The sequence below is a fragment of the Dendrobium catenatum genome, unplaced genomic scaffold (genome assembly GCF_001605985.2).
Source record: "Dendrobium catenatum unplaced genomic scaffold, ASM160598v2 fragScaff_scaffold_231, whole genome shotgun sequence".
Taxonomy (NCBI): domain Eukaryota; kingdom Viridiplantae; phylum Streptophyta; class Magnoliopsida; order Asparagales; family Orchidaceae; genus Dendrobium; species Dendrobium catenatum.
This window is the reverse complement of record NW_021318693.1, coordinates 5,703,356-5,725,185: the sequence shown is the minus strand read 5'-3', so window position 1 is coordinate 5,725,185 and position 21,830 is coordinate 5,703,356. Positions and strand designations below refer to the sequence as shown.

The 21,830-nt window shown below is 38.0% G+C and overlaps 2 protein-coding genes across 3 annotated transcripts; one reads left to right on the top strand and one right to left on the bottom strand.

The window, feature by feature from the left end:
* Nucleotides 1–649: 649 nt before the first annotated feature.
* LOC110104805 (calcium-dependent protein kinase 24-like) lies at nt 650–21,103 on the top strand. 2 transcript variants are annotated; one of them, XM_020834065.2, is made up of 7 exons: nt 652–1,553; nt 10,911–11,054; nt 11,299–11,451; nt 11,592–11,707; nt 19,814–19,981; nt 20,380–20,604; nt 20,855–21,103. In XM_020834065.2, the coding sequence occupies exons 1-7, from the start codon at nt 1,001–1,003 to the stop codon at nt 20,981–20,983; spliced, it is 1,488 nt and encodes a 495-aa protein (XP_020689724.1). In that variant the 5' UTR covers nt 652–1,000; the 3' UTR covers nt 20,984–21,103. The 2 variants fall into 2 exon arrangements, with proteins under 2 accessions (XP_020689725.1, XP_020689724.1); XM_020834066.2 differs by lacking the exon at nt 10,911–11,054 and having other exon boundaries at nt 650–1,553.
* On the bottom strand, nt 15,111–17,315 carry LOC110104808 (CBL-interacting protein kinase 18-like). The gene has a single exon (XM_020834070.2). It carries the CDS (start codon nt 16,852–16,854, stop codon nt 15,592–15,594), a length of 1,263 nt encoding a protein of 420 aa, XP_020689729.2. The 5' UTR covers nt 16,855–17,315; the 3' UTR covers nt 15,111–15,591.
* Nucleotides 21,104–21,830: the final 727 nt, after the last annotated feature.

The window sequence follows — 21,830 nt, the reverse complement described above, 5'->3', positions numbered from 1 at the left end:
CGAGGAGTCTCTTCCTTGCTTCAATCTCTTATCTTCTTGCTTGGGCTTCCTTCTTCCCCCTCTTTGGGCCCCTTTCTATGAGAAATGAGGGGTCTATTTATAGTTTTATGATAGTGACATGACCAGTAAGTAGGAGAAAGATCATGGGTAAATTGTTAGTGATTTGAATGGACATGTGATATTGAATCCCTTGATTGTGGACCATTTGTTGGGCATTAGAATGTCATAATGATATCATAATTTGACGATCTTGGGCTCGTTGGATTCTTTTCGTCGAGCCGCTAGATTTGACTATAAGCATGTCATGTTTGAAAACTGTTTGATAATCCAAATTATGGTTTAAACCTATTGAATGTGCTTCAGGCCTTCGATTTGAACCAATTTGAGCTTGGATTGGGTCGAATTTGGTGTCGTTGGGTTCGTATTTCTGAAACGTTCAGTTTGACTATAAGTTTGACGAAATTGGAGTTCAGATGATCCCGAATTTAAATTTTGAAATTTTCAATTTGATTTTTGCTTTGAGATTCGTGCCTGGTCAAAATAATTTTTTGATGATATATCAATTATATAATTATTATTTTTTTATATTTCAGTAATTTTAAGCAGCATACAATTCCATCCCGATAGAACCATTAAATTTGAGCCTCACCTGGAATTACCTCCCGACTTCCTTACAAGCTACAGTCCAACAGCTCCGAAATGGAGGACCTCTGCTTCTCACTCCCGTCATCTTCGTGACTCTCTCTCTCTCACACACACACACACACATCTTCACCTCCATCGAAAAAATACATTCATTTCCCCTTCTCATGGTCTACTCTTTCTCTTGAGATCTCTCTTCTGATCGAAATCAACCAAAACCATCTTCATAGCCAACATGAAGACCTAATCCCCTAAACTTTAAACCCATTTCCCTACCTAATCTTCTCGGAAACCTTATTCCCTCTAATTATTCAAAATCCACCATCATTAAGCCTCAAAAACCAATATTTAGATCCTAATGAAGCAGTCTTCGTCCTATCACCCTCCTTCCTCTTCCAAATCTGCCTCAGTTCTCCCCTACAAGACCTCCAATATCCGCGACCACTACAAGGTTGGCCGGAAGCTGGGCCAGGGGCAGTTCGGCACCACATTCCTCTGCGTCGACAAATCCGACGGCAAAAAGTACGCCTGCAAGTCCATTCCTAAGCGGAAACTCCTTTGCAGAGAAGACTATGAAGACGTTTGGCGCGAGATCCAGATCATGCACCATTTATCCGAGCATCCCCATGTAGTAAGGATCAAAGGTACCTATGAAGACACGCTCTTTGTACATTTGGTGATGGAGTTGTGCGGAGGCGGGGAGTTGTTTGATAGGATCATACAGAAGGGGCATTACAGCGAGAGGAAAGCGGTGCAGCTCATCAAGACTATGGCTGGCGTTGTGGAGGCTTGTCACTCCCTTGGTGTGATGCATCGGGATCTCAAGCCGGAAAACTTCTTGTTTTCTAGCACCGATGAGGATGCGCCGCTCAAAGCTACGGATTTTGGTCTCTCAGCGTTCTACAAGCCAGGTTTGCTTCTGTTGATTATTAGGTTCGATTTAGATCATTGGATTGCATTGGCCCCCTTTTGTTTTGTGGTTTGGCAGCTTGTAGTTGCCTGCTTCCCAGTTGAAATTATCAGGTTTCTTTAAAGTTGAATTAATAAATTGTCGACTTGCCATGCAACGGAACTTGGTGAATTTATAAAGTTTAACAAACTTTTTAAGTTGATCCTTAAAGGACAAGCTAATGATGATTCCTAACTTTCGAGAAATCCGATTTTTGCACTCTAATTTGAGTTAGATATTAGATTTTTCCTGTTATATCTATTTAGATATTCCCGAGCTAAGGGGGGCCTGTGGTATATATATATATATATATTATTTTTATATTATTAATATTTTTTTATTAAAAAAATAGTTAATCACATTTATTCTTTTATTCATCCTCTTATAACTCTTATTTTTATATCGAAATAGATTGTGGCCTCAAACATGAATAAAAAAAATTAAGTAAATATTTGAAAATTTTAATTTGTGCTCCCACTAAAAAAATTTCTAGCTCCACCGCTGATGAAATAGATATAGTTATAGGCTTAGACAATATCATATTTCTAAATCTTGGATGATTTATGCTTGAATGTTCAAATTGCTTTATAAAACTTCTTCAAATAGATTTTTCCAATGCAGCTTTTATTAATCTTGTTTCAAGTAAGTTCAAACTAGAGTAGAGTTACATTGAAGTAAGGCTATTTCTAGTAAAGTTATAGATTCTGTTAGATCAAAACTTAATTCAACTGGATTTGACGGAATTGATTTGCATGGTTTGAGTAAGAATAGATGGATAGATAAAGCACATTTAAGCAAAGGGATTAGGAGGCCAGATATAAGCCTTGAACTCCATTTTAGAACTATGGTGTTATGTGTGGAATTTGATTGTGTTGATCAATCGGGTTGTTCTGTTGCCTTGTACCTCAAGTTGTCTAGGATTTTTTTTTTCCATACAACGCCCCGGCGTTGTGTTCCCGGCACCCCATCACTGAATGACAGGGAGCAGAGTGCAACAACAACATAGACACAACACCACAGTGGGTCAAGATAGAGGATCAAGCGCCACAACACTTTAAACTGGTGCCGCATCGCTGCGAGACAGATTGAACGGTTTTCTTTCTTGTTTTTCTAAAGGATTGCGTCCCTTATGATTATTTTACTTGGCTTTCTCTTGTACTTTGTTAGGTTAGATATTGAGAATGGTGCATGTGAGAAGAGAAACAAGGAGAGAGTGAGAGAGAAGTGAGATATGCACTTATTTCTCCCAATTTTTATAGTGGATTTCTTAGTGTGGTGTGGCTATGTGATTTTTTTCCTATTTTAAATTTTTAACGTTAAATCATTGTCCTTTATTTTTTTGCTGCTTTTACTTTCTTGCTTGTTTTGTCATTGTGATGTTTACTCCTCATCCCGACGAATGGTATCAGAGCAAGGTTATTTAGTTCGAAAGGGGGTAATGGCGGATGAAGCAAGGTACAAAGTTGAAAAGTTTAATAATTCGAACTTCACATTCTAGAGGATGCTAGAGAATGCAAATTGAAAATTTGTTATATCAAAAAAAGTTGAATTTTCCGTTGGAAGGAATCACCAAGAAGCCGAATTCTATGACTATGGATGAATGGGAGGTTATTGATCGAGCTGCACTAAGTTTGATACGACTTTCACTTTCCTCATATGTTGTATTCAATATTATAAATGAAAAGATTATTGTCGATCTCATGACCACACTGACTAAGATGTATGAGAAGTCATTGACCTCAAACAAGATGTTCCTGCTGTAGAAGTTATTCAGTATGAAGATATTGGACAACACTTCAATGGATAAACACCTGAATAATCTGAACACTGTGATGAGTTAATTGTGTTTAGTTGACATCAGTTTTGATAATGAGGTGAGAACATTGATGTTGTCATCTTCATTGCCAGAAAGCTAGAATGGGCTTGTTACTGCTGTGAGTAACTCTTCGGGAAGTTCAAAGCTGAACTTTGAGTACATTCTGGGTTAGTGCTTAATGAAGAGGTTCACAGGAGGGCGAATGGTGAATCTTCAAATTATGCTCTAAATATTAAAGTAAAAGGAAGGGTTTTAGAGAAATCCTAGCATAAAGATATCTCCTTACAAGAGAGGAAAGTTTATTTCAGGTAGAGAAAAAGTTTTGTGGTTGAGCTATGGAAAGAAGGGTCACTTGAAGAAGGATTGTATAGTTTCAAGGAAGGGTAGTGGTAGAGGTCAAGATAAAATAATTCTGCAAATGTATCTGCAGAAGAATTTCAGTCAAATTCTTTGATTTTATCTCTGGATAATTTTGAAAATTGGGTGATAGATTCAGGTACTTCTTTTCATGCAAGTCTTAATAAGGAGGCATTCAAGAATTATACTCAAAGTGATTATGGTAAAATGTATCTTGGGGACGACAAATCCTGCAATATTGTTGGATAGGGAGATATTGATATTAGAATGCCGGATGGGTTCATTTGAAGATTCAAGAATGTTAAGCACGTTCCTTGTTTGAAGATGAGTTTACTTTCTGTGAGTTGGCTAGCAAACTCAGGCCATGTGACATCATTCATAGAAGATACATGGAAGGCGACAAAAGGGGCTATGGTTATAACTCGTGGCAGCATTAAAGGCACCTTATATGTTATTAATGGAAGAGAAAATTTTATTGGAGTAGCAAATTTAGATGTTGATGGAGATCTTTGACATTGAAGGCTTGGTCATATAAGTAAGATATGCATTCACTTCTTACTAGAGGAAAGCTTCATGGTTTAAAATCTATGTATTTAGATTTTTGTGAAGACTGCATATATGACAAGCAATATTGGGTGAGTTTTTCAAATAATGGTTCAAAGGTCAAGTCAAAGAAATTGAAGTTAGTGCATACTGATGTATGGGGTCCTGCCCCAGTTACTTTTATAAGAGGATCTCTATATTTTGTCACATTTATTGATGATCACAGTAGGAAGGTATGGGTGTACTTAAAATACAAGCCAGATGTGTTTATTATTTTTAAGAAGTGGAAGACCATGGTTGAGCTTTGACAGGTCTGAAGCTCAAGTGTCTCATATTAGATAATGGTGGTGAGCATCGTGACAAGAAGTTTAAGGAGTATTGTGCTTTGAATGGGATCAGACATGAGTTTACTGTTCCAATAACACCATAACAGAATGGTGTTGCAGAGCGAATGAATAAAACTATCATTGAGCATGCCAGGAGCATAAGATTACATGCTAGTCTACCCAAACAGAGCTTGGTAGAGACAGTGAATATTGCAGTTTATCTAATCAATTGTGGACCTTCAGTTCCTCGGAATGAGGAGTTACCTGAGGAAGTCTGGAATGGAAATGAGGTTAGTATATCCCACCTTAAAGTTTTTAGTTATTCATCCTATATTCATGTTAATGTAGGATCTAGGAGTAAGCTCGATCTAAAATCTATCAAGTGTACATTTATTGCATATGGCTCAGATGAATTTGGCTACAAATTCTGGGATTATCAGAATGATAAATTCATCAGGAGCAGGGATGTTAAATTCAATGAATATGAAATATACAAGGTTAGAAATGAGACTCTTGAAGATTCTTCCAAATATATTGAAATTGAGGATGATGATGATCAAGAAGATAAAGCTGATGAAATATAGAGAGTACCTCAGACTCTTACTACTGAAATAAGATGTAGCAGAATTTCAAGGCCAGTACAAAGGTATCCTCCTTCATTGTACTATATATTACTAATAGATAGTGGTGAACTAGAGTGCTATGATGAAGTCATTCAAGTTGATGATTTAAAGAAGTGAGAGCAAGTAATGGATGATGAAATGCATTCACTTGAGTTGGATTAGACTTGGGAGTTGACAGAGCTACTAAGTGGCAAGAGAGCACTGCAAAACAAATGAGTTTATAGGCTGAAAAAAGAACCTAATGGTAGCAAGCACTACAAGGTCAGGCTTGTAGTTAAAGGTTTTCAGCATAAGAAAGGAGTGAATTTCACTGAAATTTTCTCTCAAGTGGTGAAGATGAGTATAATCAGAGTTGTACTAAGCATGGTAGCAGTTGAGGATTTACAACTAGAGCAAATGGATGTAAAGACATTATTTATTCATGGTGACTTTGATGAAGAGTTATATATGATTCAACCTCAGGGATATGTGGTCACAGGTAATGAAGATTTGGTGTGTAAACTTAGAAGAAGTTTACACAGACTGAAGCAAACACTAAGACAGTGGTACAGGAGATTTGATAGCTTTATGTCTGATAATAGGTACACGAAGTGCCAGGCAGATCATTGTTATTTTTTCAAATATTTTTATAATTGTTATATTATTTTGCTTTTGTATGTGGATAACTTGCTGATTACAGGTTCAAATATGGAGAAGATAAAATATCCAAATGAACATTTATCAAAGGAGTTTGAAATGAAAGATCTGGTCCAACAAAGAAAATTTTTGGTATGAGAATCAGTAAAGATAGAAGTACAAGTATATTGAAGTTGTCTTAGGATGAGTATGTTGAAAAGGTGCTTTAGATATTCAACATGAGTGGGGTAAAGCCAGTTTGCACTCCCTTGGGTAATCACTTTCAACTATCCAAGGAACAATCTCTTAAATCAGAAGCAGAGAAAGATTAGATGAAGACTCTATATGCTTCAGCAGTTAGAAGTTTGATGTATGTTATGATATGCACAAGATCTGATATAGAAAAACAGTGAGAGTAGTCAGCAGATTTAATGATTTATGAGTAACCCAGACAAACTTCATTGGGAGGCGGTTAAGTGGATTCTTAGGTACTTGAGAGGATCAGTTGACAAAGCTCTTTGCTTTAGTGGTGCAGATATTAATCTACATGTTATGAAGATTCTGATCTTGCTAGAGATCTTGTTGGTAGGAGAAGCACAATAGGTCATATCTTCATTTTAGGAAAGACTGCAGTCAATTGGGTTTCCAAGTTACAGAAGATTGTTGTGCTCTCAACCAGAGAAGCGGAGTACATTGCCATCACTGAGACTAGCAAGAAGATGATTTGGTTGCAAAATTTCTTGACAAAACTTGGTAAGGGCAAAGGAATGGAAAGCTGCATAATGAAAACATAAGTGCTATACATTTAGCCAAGAATACTGCATTCCTGCCAGGACAAAGCACATCCAACTTCGATATCATTTCATCAGGTCGCTTCTAGAAGATGGTCAGTTATCTTTGGAGAAGATGCACACAACTGAGAATCCTACAAACTTGTTGAAGAAGATGGCGACAGTTGATAAACTGAAGCAATCAGATAGCTTCAGTTGGTCTTCATGGAGGATGAGAGCAGGGGTGAGCCATACTACAGGTACTATGACTGATGGTATAGATCGGGAGAAGGATTGATTGCCATCAGTTTCTAAGTGGGAGATGATGTTATGTGTGGAATCTGATTGTGTTGATCAATCGAGAATTTCTGTTGCCTTGGACCTCAAGTTTCTCGTTATCGTTGGGCACCACATAATTTTTTTTCTGTAAAAGGCCTGGCAATGTGTACCTGAGCGCCTCGGCACTATGTACTCAAGTGCCCCGACGTTGTGTTTCCTAGCGCCCCAGCGCTGAAGGACATAGAGCAGAGCGCCACAATGACATAGATGCGACACTGCAGTGGATTAAGACAGAGGTTCAAGTGCCGCAACGATGCGAGACGTACTGGACGGTTTTGTTTCTCATTTTTCTAAAGGGTCCTTGGAGTTATTTTACTTGGCTTTCTCTTGTATTTTGTTAGGTTAGATATTGAAAATGGTGCGTGCGAGAAGAGAAACAAGGAGAGATTGAGAGAGAAGAGAGATCTATATTTTTTTTCTCAATTTTCATAGTGGATTTCTTGGTGTGGTGTGGCTTTGTGATTTTTTTCCCTATTTTGAGTTTTTCCACGTTAAATTCTTGTGTCCTTTATTTTTTCGCTGCTTTTATTTTTTTTCTTTAGTCATGGATATTCTCACTAGACATTTGCAAGAGGATGTACCTTGATGTATGCTTTTTGCTGATGATATTCTTCTCATTCATAAGACTAGAGAGGGAGTTGAAGGTAAACTTGAATTATGGAGGTCAACCTTAGAGTCTAAAGGTTTTCGCTTGAGTAAATCTAAAACAGAATATATGGAATGTAATTTTAGTAGTAATAGACCTAGTGAGGGGATTGTAACTTTGGGTGATCAAGTCATTAATAAGAGTACACGTTTTAGATATTTTGGATCTATTGTTCATAGTGATGGTGAAATAGATGGTGATATTATCAACAGAATTCAAGTTGGATGGTTGAAGTGGAGGAAAGCATCAGGCTTGTTATGTGATAGAAAAGTACCCCTCAAACTTAAGGAAAAATTCTATAAGATGGTGGTGAGGCCTGCAATGCTTTATGATGCCGAATGTTGGTCATTAAAAGAGAAGCATAATACTAAGTTAAGTGTGGCAGAGATGAGAATGCTCAAGTGGATGAGTGGCTTTACCCTTAGAGATAGGATACGAAATGAGCATATACGTGAAAAGGTTGGAGTAGCTCAAATAGAAGATAAGATTAGAGAGAGTCGCCTTAGATGGTTTGTTCACATAAAATGGCGGCTTTCCGATGACCCAATTAGGAAATTAGATGTATTAGATTTTACCTATGTTAAGAAAGGTAGAGGCAGACCTAAAAAGACTTGGTTAGTAAATATTAGGAATGACCTTTCTTTATTAAATTTAAATGAGAATTTGACTTTTAATAGGACACAATGGAGAAAAGGATTCATGTAGCCGACCCCACGTAGTGGGATAAAGGCTTGATGTTGTTGTTTTATTTTCTTGCTTGTTTCATCATTGTGGTGTTTACTCCTCATACCCAACACATGTGGCTCTTACTCATCATATGCTCTTAACAAGCATTATTTAGTGGACACATATGTTAGTTATCATCTAGGACTCTAGGGTTTTCGTTATAGTGACAATTTATGGAACTAATAATTGAGAAACATGTTTGTACTTCATATGTTTTGGCCTAGCTTGTTGATCTTCTCAATTCTTTGTTAAGCACACTATTTCAATTATTGTATTGCTTTTTTAGTTAGGGTAGTTGCATACAATGGATTAAACACTTCGAACTTTTCTTCCAACCTTGCCCTCTCTCTGTGTGGATACCCATGATGCGCATGTGTGCTTTTGGTCTTTGGATTCAAACCCAATCTCTTCATGAAGTTAAGAGTATCTTGGCCATCTCTTTTTTATGTTGGTGCTGTTAGTTATAAAAGTCAATTCAATTATTTATAATATTCAACTTACATTTGCTTTTTAATGCGCAATTATTGCCTTCCTAGAACTGAGATATCAAAATCCCAAGCCTACACCCCTAATTGTGTATGTGTGGAGGTGCGTGCACTCGTATTTTTGTTCATATCTTTGAGATTGAAACCATAATCAATTCTTAGAGGAGAAGGGTTATGGAGCCAATTTTCAGTTGTTTGAAATTTAGTTATAGTATAATCATGCAACTAAACATGATTTTAAGTTCCTTAAACATCAACTAACAACTGTTCCAGCTCTTAGTATTATGGACCTAAGCTTGAATAATACAATGTCACTTTAAATTATTAAAATATATCAATTAATCATTTTGGTATCAACACATATCCATTATTGTGGTCTTATGGTTCTGCACATCTTGTCACTTCAACTATTTTCTCTCTTCCGTACCTTCCGTCTGGCATGATCATGGTGCACATATGTGCTTTGGGTTTTTGAGATTCAGACTTAAATCTCCTCTTGAAGGATGAGAGTATTTATGGTCTTGGTGCACATATGTGCTTTTGGTTTTTGAGATCTAAATCTCAGACTCTTCCTCTTTAAGGGTGAGAGCAATTACGGTCATGTTTCTCATATGTGCTTTAGATTTTTGAGATACCTTTTTGAAGGGTTCGAGTATTTAAGCTATCTCATGTTTTGGTTGGTGCATTCAATTAGAAAAGTCAATTCTACATTTTTATTTTATTGTGCAGTAACTGCCCTACTAGAACTGAGAGCTATCAAAACCATGCAATCCCACCCCCAATTCTATCTCCGTTCAATCTTTTTGTTCATATCTTTGAAACTTTTACCCAAATCTCTTCTTATAGGAGAAGGGCTATTGAGCTGATTTTCAGCATTTTAAAACTTTATTGTGACAATCATTCATCTAAACAAGTTTTCAAGCTCCATAAACATCAACTAAAAATGTCTGTTCAAGCTTTTATCATTATGGAAATTTGCTTTAGTAGTTCAATGTCATTTTAACAATATGAACAATTGTGGTAATAACGCATTTCAATCCTTGTGTTCCCATGGTTTTCTGCATATTCTAATTCGTTTGAAAGATGTTTCTGGGGCTAAATGTGAAGAATTTGCCGTTATGTATAGAAAAATTCTGGTTTGGTTACATTATGCTCCAAGAAAGCGGAGTTATTGTAACCAGTATGAAAATTTATTGGCTTGATGACATCGGAAATGTGCTCATCTTCTTCAAGTTCGAGGCTAATACTAGCTTTTTGCAGTTGTGCATCTATTAAGAGATAAATTTATCACCTGTGTGGTTCGTTCATTTTAATTGAGGCTAATTAATTTGTTTCTTGGTCATGGCATTTATGTTTGAAACTTATTTTTGAAGCTGAAAGTAGAATAGATACCTAGACATTTTATTTTTCTCATTAAATGCATTAGAATATTCACAGAAACAGTTTGCAAGCCACAACGAAGCATTTCAGAATTTAGAGATAATGCGAAAGGAATAGGAAGTAAAAGAGGAAGACAGAAGGTAATAGAGATGTACAGAAAGACTTGACTAAGATAAAGTTATCACCTCATGTAGAACTCAAGAATTTGAATGGAGAAGAATTCATAAAGCAAACCCAAATAGCCAGGATAAAGCTAATCATAATCATAACTTGATTTTGATTTGTTTTATATTTATTCAAAGAGCTAAACTTTTATGTCTTAGTGAGAGATGGAGCACAAATCTCAAGATGAAATAAAAAACAATTTTCTTATCTTTGCAAAGGCCTTGCTTTTGGTGGCCATGGAGTAATTTTTACATCGCCTTCATTGTAATCTGGAGGTCACTTACTGGAATCATTGAATCAGTCTCTTTGCAATGAATGGAAGATCTCATACATTAATTTATCTCTAGATCTTGCATTAGTGAAAAGCCTCATGCCTCGGGTCTGCCCCTACAATTTTACCAAAGCTTCTTGACTTGTAAAACAATGCTATTATAACCTTGAGATTCTTAACTGTATTTATCTTAGCTGTCTTGTTTTTCAAAATAGAAGTTCTTGCAAATTATTTATTTACTCCGCCTTCATCCGCAGGTGAAATGTTTTCTGATTTAGTGGGGAGTCCTTACTATGTTGCCCCTGAAGTACTACTTAAAAATTATGGTCCAGAAGCAGATGTATGGAGTGTTGGAGTGATTTTGTATATTTTGTTAAGTGGGGTTCCACCATTTTGGGCAGGTTCTATTAAATCTTTTTACTCTTTGTTGATTGATGTCGAATAGCATCACAAGTTATATGTTTTTCTCGCATTTCATTTAGCACCTTATTGGCATTTTTAGCTTTGTTTGGGACGGCTTTCTTACTGCTTCTTAAAACAGTTTTTTAGTATAAAAAATAAACTTTTTTACTATAAAGTTGCTTTAAGAAGTAGTAAGAAAGTCATCTCAAACGTAGCCTTAGTTGAATCTCGTTTTAACCTCAGAAACGGAAGCGGGGATCTTCAAACAGATTTTAGAAGGGCCGTTGGATTTTGAATCTGAACCATGGCCCAGCATATCCGATAGTGCTAAAGAATTGATAAAAAACATGCTGAATCGAGATCCAAAACTAAGGTTTACAGCTCACCAAGTTCTTTGTGAGTATCTGAATGAGCATTTGTGTTTTAGTGTTTCCGCCTGACTTAGATAATTATGTCAATGAGTTTGATTCTATATTTCTTCAGTGAAATATGGTGCGTTGATTTTTTAGTCTCATTATAGCTATGTCATATGCCAGGTCACCCATGGATTGTTGATGATACAGTAGCACCTGATCGGCCATTGGATTCTGCTGTTGTTTCACGCCTGAAGCATTTTTCTGCAATGAATAAGCTTAAGAAGTTGGCACTACGTGTAAGTTATTCTCTGATTTTATTTTTGCAGAGTTTCAATCATTGAGATTTGTGCCTAGGTGGACTAAAGCATTTTATTGATTTATACAACAATTACTTTCATGGGGATCTGAAACGATAAATACTATGATGCTAATCCCTCAAATGTTATTTTGAGACATAAAGAGATAATATTTTCTTTCAAAACACACATGCGCACACACATATAGTGGATGAAATATGATCCAATCCTTTACAAACAAATTGGCAAAGTTTACTAGGTTGGGAATAACAAAATGAAAACATTCAAAACCCCTTATCATGACCTTGTTGATCGAGACCTCAACCAAAGGGGATGTTACCATTAAAATATCCCCAAATCCAAATGCAAATTATTTCGAGGTCATATTTAGATAACACTATAAAAATCTTTAAAAAAAATAATGCAAAAACATTTAAGTGAAATCTACCCCCAAACTTAAAGCAACCATTATTTATCATCCAAAATAATTTGTTGGGGGTGACAAATTTAAGATTAACCTAAGCTCATTAAGAGTCAATTTCTTGTCAAGCATATGATTATGCTCGCTCTCAAAAGATCCCATGTGACTAAGAATGAGACACTTTTCCTCTAATTGATGTTTGTTATCAAATGTCCCCACAAGTAAATGATTATGGCTGAGGCCTTTTAGTCAATTGATTTTGTCATAAAATGATACCATAAGTTAAGGTCACGACCAGAGTTTGGAATTTCTCAAAGGGCTTAAAAATCATTGAGTTGAGAATTATGAGATGCACTTTATAATGCATAAAGCTCTCTATTAGCGAAGGGCGACATATATTTATCTAGGCAAATATCAACCTCAATTTTAGAAGGTCCCTTTGGACAAAGCAAGTCAGTTTGGCTGGGTTGACTAACTTTGCTAACTAAGCCGATAAAAGTTCATGATGATTTGAAATGACATAATCATAGGATTTTAATCGGGTTCATCACCATTTCACCAATTATTTGCTTTGAGTTGATGCAATGCATTTGTCAGTTTTAAATCAACTTGCTGTAATGATATGCTAAGCACTTATCTTCTAATGATAATCCTTTAATCGAAAGTTTTCTCTTGTCAACAGGGTAGAAAACCATAGGGGCTTATACTTATGGAAAATCGAAAACCATGTCATAAAGTCCTCGCAAAATTAGGGCAAAATATATGGATATTATCTTATTTTAAATAAAATTATTTTATGAAAATTTGACGTGAAATACCCAAAATTCTCTCATGAGAGCCAAGACATAAATTTTAAGAACTTACAGATTTCTAGTGACTCTACTCGAGAAGGTGATGTGATACTAAATGCGGATACAAAAATTGCAATTTAAGAGATTAATAGAGGTTATGAACATTACATACTACCCATAAAAACTAGTTTTACTCAAGTAAAGGTTTTAGAAAATAGCATGAAAGATAAAGCAATAGCAATAGGCCACAATTGATATTACGAGAACTTGCAAAATTAACAACCAAGAAGTTAGATAATGCAAATAGCCAACTATAACAAAGCCTCACGTTTAAAATATAGACCATTCACCTCGAAGTCCTTTACTCACTCTTGAAGGTGGAGGTTAGCGGAAGAGGATCGTAAGCACACTTAGAGATACCACTATTACACAAGTGATGCTGAGAGGACTCGTTGCCGGGAAAGAAGCGGGAGTTGGAGAAACGGGTGGATGGCTGTTGATGGTCTACTCGTAGTCCAAGAATTGATCGTCGAGGATGTCCAGGAGATGGGGGAGGATTCGGTTCAAGTAATCTTCAACGGTGTCGTCAAAACCAAACCCAACGTCGAAGAATGGTGATCGAACGATGTGGATGACTCCGTGGGCGTCGAGTACGAATCCGTGATCGATTTCAGGATCCGCCATGCATCCTTGCCGGAAATTGAAAGAGCACCAATAGGGAGAAAGGGAAGGGGAGGTGGCGGCTTGGAGGGGGAGAGGGTTGGGCCGGCTTTAGGTCTTGAGGGGGTTCGACTAGGATGAGAGGCCAAGAGGTAAGTGCAGGAATTCTGAAATAAATTCAGATTTTGGAAGTTTGGGGGAGGATTTAATTTAAAATTCAAATCAATCCTAAGAGGGAGAGAGGAGCGGCAATGGGGAGAAGTTTGGGGCTGATTTAGTGGAGCTATTAATGTAATTTGGAGAGAGAGAGAGGGGCCCATTAAGGGGCCAGCCACATGAATAGGAGAGAGGGGCTTGAGTTTTAATTAAAGGGGGCCCACAAAATTAATGACATATTTTATTAAAAAAAAATATGATTTGAAATTTCAGATTTTTTTTATGTGGGGAAAGTTTCTAAATATGAGGGCAATCAATTGGAATAAATTTGAATTGAAATTCAATTAAAAGATTGTCTAAAATCAAGTAGCTATTTTATGAAGGTCATTTATATCTCTAGTGAGGATTTGAAATTTCAAATTCGAATTCCCAAGGAGGGTGGCCGGCGGCTAAGGGGTGGCTGGGGTTAGAGGAGGGAGGGGAATCAATGGCCGGCCGGTGGTGGGAGGCTGCTAGGGCCGGCGGCTTGGTTGGCCCTATGGGGCCGGCGGCTTGGTTGGCCCTATGGGGCCGGCGACAAGGGACTTTGGGGGGAGGGGAAATCACTTCAAGAAAACAGCAAAAAGAAGAATAAAATTTGAGGAGCAAGGGATTCACTCATCTCAAATGCTTCTACCCGAAAATTCACAAAGAAAACTTGGAAAAATTTTAGAACTCACAAAGAGATCTAAAAAACTCACTAAGAGATCACCAAGTGGAGTAGTTTTTTCATTCAATCATTCATCAAAATTAAAACTAAAACTCTTACATTGCATGAGGTCTCTTATAAGTAGGCCAAAATAAAATAAAAACTAAAATGACACGAATGCCCTCAGGGCTACATGAATGACTCAATGCCCACAGGGGCAAACTAGGAAAAGAAATACAAGCATAAATAAAATGCAAATAAATCAGAAATAGAGGCCCTGAATCGTAGCCGTCGATCTGCATCTCCGGCGATGGTACACGTCTCGAAATCTAATGTCCTCATCAGAAGGTTTTTGTTTTCAATTTGGTTGTGCATAGGCTATAGTAGTAGTAAATGTATCATAAAATTAAAATTTAAAATCAAGGCTGCTATAGTGCTCGTTACAAGTATGACTATTTGAGGCCATATTGGAAGACCTTATATTGCTGAAGCACCTGTATGGCATACACACTAGCCCGTTCAGTGAGCAAGATCTATTGGAGCTGCCACCATTGTGGGGATCTCTCAAAAGAGAATCTCAGTATCTGAAATACTCTTATTCAAAGATCTCATGATGTAGTGGATCGTCGGAAGACTCGACCTGTAAGAAGGATTTCGATCCCAATCCAGGGAAGAAGAGAAACAAAGCTTCAAAGCTTTAAAATGACTTAATATTCTTCAATGATCCCCATCTCTTACAATAGCTAACTATTTATAGAGCAAAATAGAACTATCTAGAGCATGAAAGGTAGGCTAGTCCTTAAGCTTAATATTAGCTATGATGTTCCTACATCATTCTCCCCTTGTGTCAAAAAGCTCGACTCCATCGAGGCACGTTATTAGAAGGGAGGTAGGGTGACAAACAAATTCCTGGATCGAAGACTTTGAATGCAGATTTTAAAATTACCACATGAAGAGGCTTCCTGTGAGTCCCTCGAAGTCTTGAAGAATCCTTCACATATTGCTCAATGTAGAGCCTAATTATGGCACCTTCTGAGCCAGTTCCAGATAGGCGGAATACCAGCCGGGAACCATATGCAAACAAGAAACGGATTCTCTGGTGCTTGGAGACTGAACCATCCACCAGATCCTTGTACCCAAATTCATCAGCATCCACAACATCCTTCTTCTACACTTTAAACCTCAGGCTTTTGGCAACTTCCTCGAGCTTTGAGATAATGGCTGCTGCAGGCAACCAAGAAGTGAAACGTGCTTCTTTTCTGCGGTCAAGGTCCACAAATAAACCAGAAAGATCAAATCCATCAGAAAGAGAGATTATATCAAATGCATTCATGCTTGTTGCCTTCAAACTATCCTCTTTTTGCTCAACCTGACTGTTGCTACCATTGGAGTTAAAAGTTGAGGTAAGAGCAGTAGGAATCTTTTCTTTTGACTTAGCTTCAAATCCCTTTCTAAACCATGAATGTGACATAATTTTAACAATTGGAATTCTGGTACTTGGATTTGGGACTAAGATCTTTGACAACAACTTCCACGCTTTAGTAGGAAACCAATATGGGCATCTAAATTCAGCCTTCTCGATCTTCCTGTACATCTCCATCAAGTTTGTATCATGGAAAGGTAGATAAGCAGCTAAGAGTACATAGAGGATCACCCCACATGACCAAATATCAGCTTTAGCTCCACCATAACCTTTCCTCCCAATCACCTCAGGAGAAATATAAGGTGGAGTTCCACAGGTAGTGTGCAGTAAACCATCCTGCCTCTTAGACTCCACAAGAGAACTCAAACCAAAATCTGAGAGCTTTAGATTACCAGCTTCATCAAGGAGGGGGTTTTCAGATTTTAGATCACGGTGATAAACACCTCTGCTGTGACAAAATTCAACTGCACTGATTAACTGTTGAAAGTATTTTCTTGCAACATCCTTCTCAAGCCTGCCCTTTGCAATCTTGTTGAAAAGCTCACCTCCTTTGGCATATTCCATCACAAAATAAATCTTGGTTTTTGTAGCCATGACTTCATATTTAAATGATCCATCTGCACCGACTCTCTCACGAATGACACAAGACACGGCGGGCGTGGAGAGCAGCCCATTTAGACCAACCCACATACGTCTGACTCCATTTGCAGCTGCCATTTTTATGATGATCTGAATAGCATCTTTTGAGAAGTATCGGCCATCCCCAGAAACAACAAGCGTCGCACCTTTTACTTTCTCGGAAGTAAGTGCATCTAATGTTGATTGAACAAAGTTATGAAGGTAATTAAGTTGCTGAAACACTACAACCTCAGCTGGAACTGTATCAAGTTTTTGCACAACCTCCTCTAGCCCCTTCAAATTTGGTTCGAATCCTTTAGCGGCATTTCGTCGAACAGCTTGGGAGCGTTGTGTTGGATCAGCCTTGTCACTAGAATTTATACCAGTCATTTTCACACCTGCAATGAGAACGTCCTCAGTACAAACAATATAGTTGTCATTTAACTCAATCTCCCCATTTCCATGATCCACCAATTGTTGTTCAATTCGTTTGGCAGCTTCAACCGCTAATTCCTCGAGGGCATTATTCTCACCATAGCCATAACTACCTTCATCTGTTCCACACAACAATGGCAACAGAACCGAGCGGCCGACGACGTGTGGACGAAGCTGATCGGGAGTGGTTACGGTGTCGTCTTAGTCGGAACAGGCGGCGACGTTAGACTTAAGGCATGCGAGAGGCGGGTCGACTGGCTCAGGTGGAGCACATTGGAGATGGATCGACGAATCCTACGTCGGATCGAAAGGGATCGCTTCCTTGGTAGCCCGATCGGGCAAGAGACGGACGAAGTCACACACGCGTTGGGTCGGCGTATCGGCGGCTGGGTGTGCGGGAGTCTGGTCAGCGGGGGCCTGGTCGACTGCTGTCGGCGACGACGGAGCGGCGGCAGGTCGTCGGGGTTGGGAGTTTTGGAGGCCGGTGGGTTTGGCTTGGTTGTGGGTTTGGCTTGGTTGCAAGCCGTTAGGGTGTGCGACCAAGCCAAACCCACCGGCCTCCAAAACTCCCAACCCGGAAGTGGGATACGCCCCAAACCCTCATGACGGCATTCCCATCTCCGACCTTCAACTACTTGCGCTCGCCGGTCTGACCTCTGGAGATGTGTCTATTGGAGCGGAATCGAGCTGGAGCGGATCAAGATCGCAGTTCCGTTTGCGAGGCGAAGTATACGGAATTTGTGAATCTAGCAAAGGACGTTGGAACGGAGGAGGATCGTGCCATCGGAGCGGAAGCTCGAGCGGCGGATACTCCGGCGGCGGATCACGCCATCGAAGAGGGAGTTCGAGTGGAGGGTAGTCATCAACGACGGTGGGAGAATGGCGGGACTGATGGCGTTTGCGTGGAGCGGACGAGGAGAGCGAAGAAGAAGAAGAATACATCGGTATGGTTGCCGACGACATTCGCATCTTCCTTATTACCCGAAGGTTTCTGTCAATCCGATCAAGGTTTCTGTCTACCCAATTGAGTGATTCCTTCTCTTGAGCTTGATAGAAGGCGATCTGGCTTCGAGCATCGTCGACAACCCACCTTCCTCGGCGTCGATCGTTGTCGACCGCCAATCTTATTCTGCGGCTTCGATCGTCGTTGACAGCCGACCTTCTTCCGCTGTCCATCGATCTTCACAAGCTCCAGGCTCTGATACCAACTGATGTAGTGGATCGTCAGAAGACTCGACCTGTAAGAAGGATTTCGACCCCAATTCAGGGAAGAAGAGAAACAAAGCTTCAAAGCTTTAAAATGACTTAATATTCTTCAATGATCCCCATCTCTTACAATAGCTAACTATTTATAGAGCAAAATAGAACTATCTAGAGCATGAAAGGTAGGCTAGTCCTTAAGCTTAATATTAGCTATGATGTTCCTACATCATCCCAGCTATGAAAAGGATTATCATTGGACATAAGGTTTCTGCCATACCTATCAATACTAGCATGCTATCAACTGGGCCTTTTGCACCTAGAAAGCATGCTGTTGAAGCTTTCTCATCTAGAGAGAAAGCTATTTAGAAGGCAAAGGAGGCATAGTACTGAGTTGCAAGCTTAACAACTACTGTTAGAACAGCCCATGAAACCACATAATCTAGAGCTATAAGTGACATTCCCAATAAAAAAATAAATTTAAAATTTTGAAATAATTAAAGAGGAATAGCTACTAGTAATCTGAAGCAATCTTTGTGGTCTCAGCAGCTCCAAGCCCCTACCCCTCTGAAGAAAGAGCCTGAGATTTTGTCGTTCAAAGTTCTCAATGAGAAGGGGTTAATGAAGAAGATGCATCAGTGGACAATTTTATAGAGGTCAAGATGACCCCTACAAACAACCTATCATCTATTGTGATAGGAAAAGAATGACTAAGGCAAGCTCCAAATGTTGAAAATCGAGGTGAAATAGATATAGAGGTCAAAGCCTCAAGAAGAAAAGTTTTGCAGAAGGAACACATGATATTTGTTTCATACTCCCCAAAGATCCGCCATTGATAAATTATAAAAAGAATGAGTGCCCAAAAAGAAGGCCCATCTTGTTGTTGCCCATGATGGTCAATACCTCGGAAATTTCTCTAAGGGATCCCGTCACCATGTAACTCCACCCTCTCGGGCAGAGATCAATTTCAACCTTAGTCCCTCAATTGAGGAACTTGTCATCTCGCACAATGAACCAAAATTTAGAGTATCGCTTGAAGAGGGCATAACAATGAGTCGCCCCTCGTAAAATCTATCAACGACATTATGGGGTTGGATTTGCTATTCCTTCTTGAGGACAACAACTAAATAAAAAACAAGAAGAGTACCCAAGTTCCTCCTTAGAAGATGAGCAAGAGAAAGGACAGAGAACAAGAGCTAATATTCATTGACAGTGCTACATTAGTTCGAACGCAAAATAAATACATCAATGAATGAAGACAACAGATAAAGAAACCTCGCCGCTTAACACCAATATGAATATTATGACAAGATGACCACAATGATACAACTAATGCAAAATAACACCGCTGCATTGGCAGGAGTAATTTGCTCTAGATGGACTTAACAAATATCAGTGCTGCCGTTATGTGGAGTTAGACAGATGTGGAGTTCACAATGGTTTCTGATTTGATCGTTGTTTGATTGTGTGAACTTGTTGTATTAGAAGTGATCAAACTTACATTTTAGACATTTTTATGCTTACATGCATTCGTGCATGCCTTGAAAAAAAAGATTCATGACCAATACTATTTTACTTTATTTTTTTCTATAGATTTTTTTTCATGTGGATCGTTACAGTAGTTGTCTTTAATGTGATTTGCTAGTGTTGTTATAGCTGCTTATGCAAATCAGGTCACCAGATAATACATTATCTATTTAATTCCTTTTTTCAGGTCATAGCAGAACGCCTGTCAGAAGAAGAGATTGGTGGACTAAAAGAATTGTTCAAGATGATTGATACAGATAACAGTGGAACCATAACATTTGATGAGCTAAAAGATGGCTTGAGAAGGTTTGGCGCTGAACTGACAGAACATGAGATCCAGGCTCTCATGGATGCTGTAAGTAAATATACTCTGATGTCTTACCAACAACAACATCAAGCCTTTGCCCCACTATGTGGAATCGGCTACATGAATTCTTTTTCATCATTATGTCCTGTTAAAAGTCACTCATTTAAATCTAATCAAGAAAGATCATTTGTAATATTTCTAACCAAATCTTTTTGGGTCTACCTCTATCTTTCTTAACATAAGTCAAATCTAATACCTCAACTTTCCTAACCGGGTGATCGGAAGGCCTCCGTTTAATGTGACCAAATCATCTAAGACGATTCTCTTTAACTCCGATGTTTTACCTAAAAAAAAAACCTTTTGTACTATATTACATTCAAAATAATGGCATATTATTTCATGATTATTATTGAAATTATGAATCAATTAAAATTAACTGATCACAGGCTGATATAGACAACAGTGGCACAATAGATTATGGTGAATTTCTTGCTGCTACTTTGCACTTGAACAAGTTGGAGAGAGAGGAAAACCTGGTATCTGCTTTCTCCTACTTTGACAAAGATGGAAGTGGCTATATAACCATTGATGAGCTCTCACAAGCATGCAAAGATTTTGGACTCATTGATGCCCACCTTGACGAAATGATCAAAGAGATAGATCAAAACAATGTCAGTAACATCTCAAAATATTTCTTTTTTGTCAAATCATTCTCTTAAAACAGAGATAAAGGTTTAGGTTTCGTTTGAGACTGTTTTTTTACTGCTTCTTAAAACAATTTTTTAGTACAAAAATTAAAAAATTTGTATTAAAAAGCTACTTTAAGAAGTAGTAAAAAAGCCGTCACAAACAAAACCTCAGTCACTAATACTTCTAATTATTAAATGGCCCAAACATGTTGTTTTCTTGGATCATTTGCAGGATGGGCAGATAGATTATGCTGAGTTTGTTACAATGATGAGGAAGGGCAATGGCGCAGTTGGTAGGAGGACCATGACTAGCAGTTTGTGCTTTCATTTGGGTGATGCTTTTAGAGCTGCAGACAATTAAATACGCAGAAGGCTTATGTTTCAATAGTTTTATTGTTTGGATGATTCCAGCGAGTTCTTTTGTACTGCTTCATGGATTGAAATCTATAGTTGAAATTAGAGGAAACTCTTTCTTCAGTTATGTTCTAGCATGATTCAGGTAATCTTAGGTTTCATTTGGGACAATTTTCTTATTAGTTTCTAAAGCAGCTTTTTAATATAAAATTTTTTGTACTAAAACGCTGCTTTAGAAAGCAGTAAAAAAACTGTCCTAAACTAAGGCTTCATTTGGGTCTGCTTTCTTACTGATTCTTACGGTAGTTTTTTAGTACAAAAATTAAAATTTTATACTAAAAAATTATTATAAGAAGCAGTAAGAAAGTAATACCAAACAAAGTCTAAGCCTTTATCATAATGATTTGATTGCTAATTTCATCAGTCACACGCATATTTCAAAACTATTTAAATCCATAAGCTTGATTTCCAAGTTTCAAGTTTAAACCAGATGGTGAAATTGCAGTTTTGTTCAGCAATTTCTATGGCGTTGAAGATGTAAGCCTTTTCGCTTAAGCAGAAAGAACTTTCAATAGATTTTATTCTAATTTAAGAGAATGTTAGCTCATTTATATCTCATGGATTTGGGTTGGAAGAGAGATAATGACAATTGATTGTCATCCATCTTTTTAACTGTGAACTGCATTAGATTTTGGCAATAGAGCTGTGAACATTAACATTTCCATGAGACCAAAGATATCATTAGTAATTTCAGTTGTTGATCTCAATACTATTGTCGGGGTTGAGTTGATCGAGTAAGATGAAATTCAAAAGCGAAAGAGTTCGAAACTGCGTGTAACTCACTAGATGCATGT

What these genes read in the sequence shown, in the direction of transcription:
- LOC110104805 (XM_020834065.2), top strand. Translation starts at nt 1,001, where the DNA reads ATGAAGCAGTCTTCGTCCTATCACCCTCCTTCCTCTTCCAAATCTGCC. An exon ending in CTCAGCGTTCTACAAGCCAG is followed by an intron (nt 1,554 to 10,910) that starts GTTTGCTTCTGT and finishes CTTCATCCGCAG; the next exon opens with GTGAAATGTTTTCTGATTTA. An exon ending in TCCAGGCTCTCATGGATGCT is followed by an intron (nt 19,982 to 20,379) that starts GTAAGTAAATAT and finishes AACTGATCACAG; the next exon opens with GCTGATATAGACAACAGTGG.
- LOC110104808 (XM_020834070.2), bottom strand. Translation starts at nt 16,854, where the DNA reads ATGACTGGTATAAATTCTAGTGACAAGGCTGATCCAACACAACGCTCC.